General features: G+C 62.2%; 1 protein-coding gene across 1 annotated transcript in view; it reads right to left on the minus strand.

Moving 5' to 3' along the window:
• Nucleotides 1-1,482, minus strand: part of CCDC37 (coiled-coil domain containing 37) — a gene marked incomplete at its 5' end in the record, with an annotated part of 14,374 nt that extends 12,892 nt beyond the window's left edge. The window contains one exon of the mRNA XM_010836083.1: nucleotides 1,293-1,482. Within this exon, the coding sequence (XP_010834385.1) occupies nucleotides 1,293-1,482 (190 nt within the window). The remainder of the gene's footprint in view (nucleotides 1-1,292) is intronic.
• Nucleotides 1,483-1,728: the final 246 nt, after the last annotated feature.

A 1,728-nucleotide genomic window follows, 5' to 3' on the forward strand; every position in this document is an offset into this window, starting at 1 on the left:
CCTGAGGATGCTGCTGGCTTGAGCCTGCATGTGGCTTCCCCTGGTCAAATCCAACATCCCACTGGTCCTGCCAGTAACAACGCCCGTTCCCCTCTAATGCGTGGTGGGCCCTGACTTGTGTGTCCTGGTACAAGAAAACGGAAAGAGTCACCGCGAGGATTCCAGTCGGAAAAGGTCTGCAGGTGGAAGGCACTGGGAGGCTCCTCAGTGTGAGGAGGCTGGGGCTGTGCTGGGGGGGTGGGGTGGGAAGGGCGGGCAGAGGGCCCTGAAGGAAGGCAGAGGGTCCCTGAGGCCAGTCCAGGCTGGCAGAAGGAAGTCCAGGCTGAGCTGCTGCTGGATGGAGGGGAAGTGTGTGTCGGCGTGTGTGTGTCTGCGTGAGTGTGCACTCGTGTGCGGGGGTGTGCACACGTGTCTGTGTGTTTAAGTGTGTGGGCATGACAGTGCATGTGTGCGTGTGTGTGCACGCGTGTGCGGGTGCACGTCTCGAGCACCTCTCGCCCCTCCGTCCAGGCGGGAGGTGGGAGCATGACTGGCACCCCGCGGAATCCTGATCAGGTCTGGGTTGGAGCCGGAGGCCCTACTCATCCCCAAGTGTCCCTGGTCCTGGTCGGGGTGGCAGAGGGAGCCGCTGCCTGAGGAATCTCAGAGGCTGAGCCCTGAGCTGGGGGCACACAGGCCACCCCTGAGGGAGCCCGGGACACTGGCCATGCCTGTGCCTCTGACCATGTGTCCCAGAAACACGGCCCACTGGGTGAGTCCCCTCAGCCTGGCGGGGTGAGGTCCGTCATGATGCAGGGCAGTGGAGGGGCAGACTAGCTGGGCGCATGGGGGTGCAAGAGACTGCCGGCGTGAAGACACAGCGTGCGCTGGGGACAGGGCTGACCCTGAGACCCCCACACACGCAGAGACACAGCTGTGTGTGTGCACGTGTGTGTGCACGTGTCTGGCCCCCAGGCAGTCCAGTGAGAGGGGACTGTGCAAGGCTAGAGCATGCGGGGGGTCTCCCAGGGCCTGGGGCCCAGAGAGGGTGTCGGGAGGGGATGGTGTCTACACCAGGTTCCACAGAAGATGAGGCACGCTGGCTAAGCCTCTGGGACAGACGCTCCCTGGGGGCCCCCTGAAGATAGCCCGGGAATGGCAGTGGTGACGCTGGTAAGAGGAGGAGGAGAGACCCGGGGCCAGGCGGAGTCGAGGCGCCTTCACAGGCAGCGTGAGCCATCGACTGTCCTAGAGCGAGTGTGCGGGGGACCAGTGCTCTGGCCGAGGCGGGCAGGCTCCCCCCAGATACTCACCAAGAGAGACTTGTTCCGCTCCTGTTCTCTGAGCAAGAAGAAGTCCACGTCCCCGGACATGTGGAAAGGATTCGCTGGCTGGTCAGGAACATTCTTGGACGCTGGGGAGGGAGAGGTCCCGTTAGAGAACCAGGGGCGATCTGTGCCTCCAGGGTCCTGGCGTCCCCGCCACCCAGCGAGGAAGTGCCCACTAAAGCAGGCGCAAAAAGCAAACGCTCTCTCGGATCCAGCTGTGCCTGAAGTCCGTGCCTGGACTTCCCAGCTCTATAAACTTACCTGCTTGATTTAGCCTGTTCAGCTTCCATCCCTGGCCTCTGAGAGACCGTGTAACACAGATATTGCTACATTCCTGGCCCTCTGTCCTCGCATTTAGTCTCAGGAACCCTGGGGCCATAAGGAAGAGAAGTTCCACCTGCCCTTTATAAGTGATGCAACC

The sequence above is a fragment of the Bison bison genome, unplaced genomic scaffold, assembly GCF_000754665.1.
Source record: "Bison bison bison isolate TAMUID 2011002044 unplaced genomic scaffold, Bison_UMD1.0 scf7180017845612, whole genome shotgun sequence".
NCBI lineage: Eukaryota > Metazoa > Chordata > Mammalia > Artiodactyla > Bovidae > Bison > Bison bison.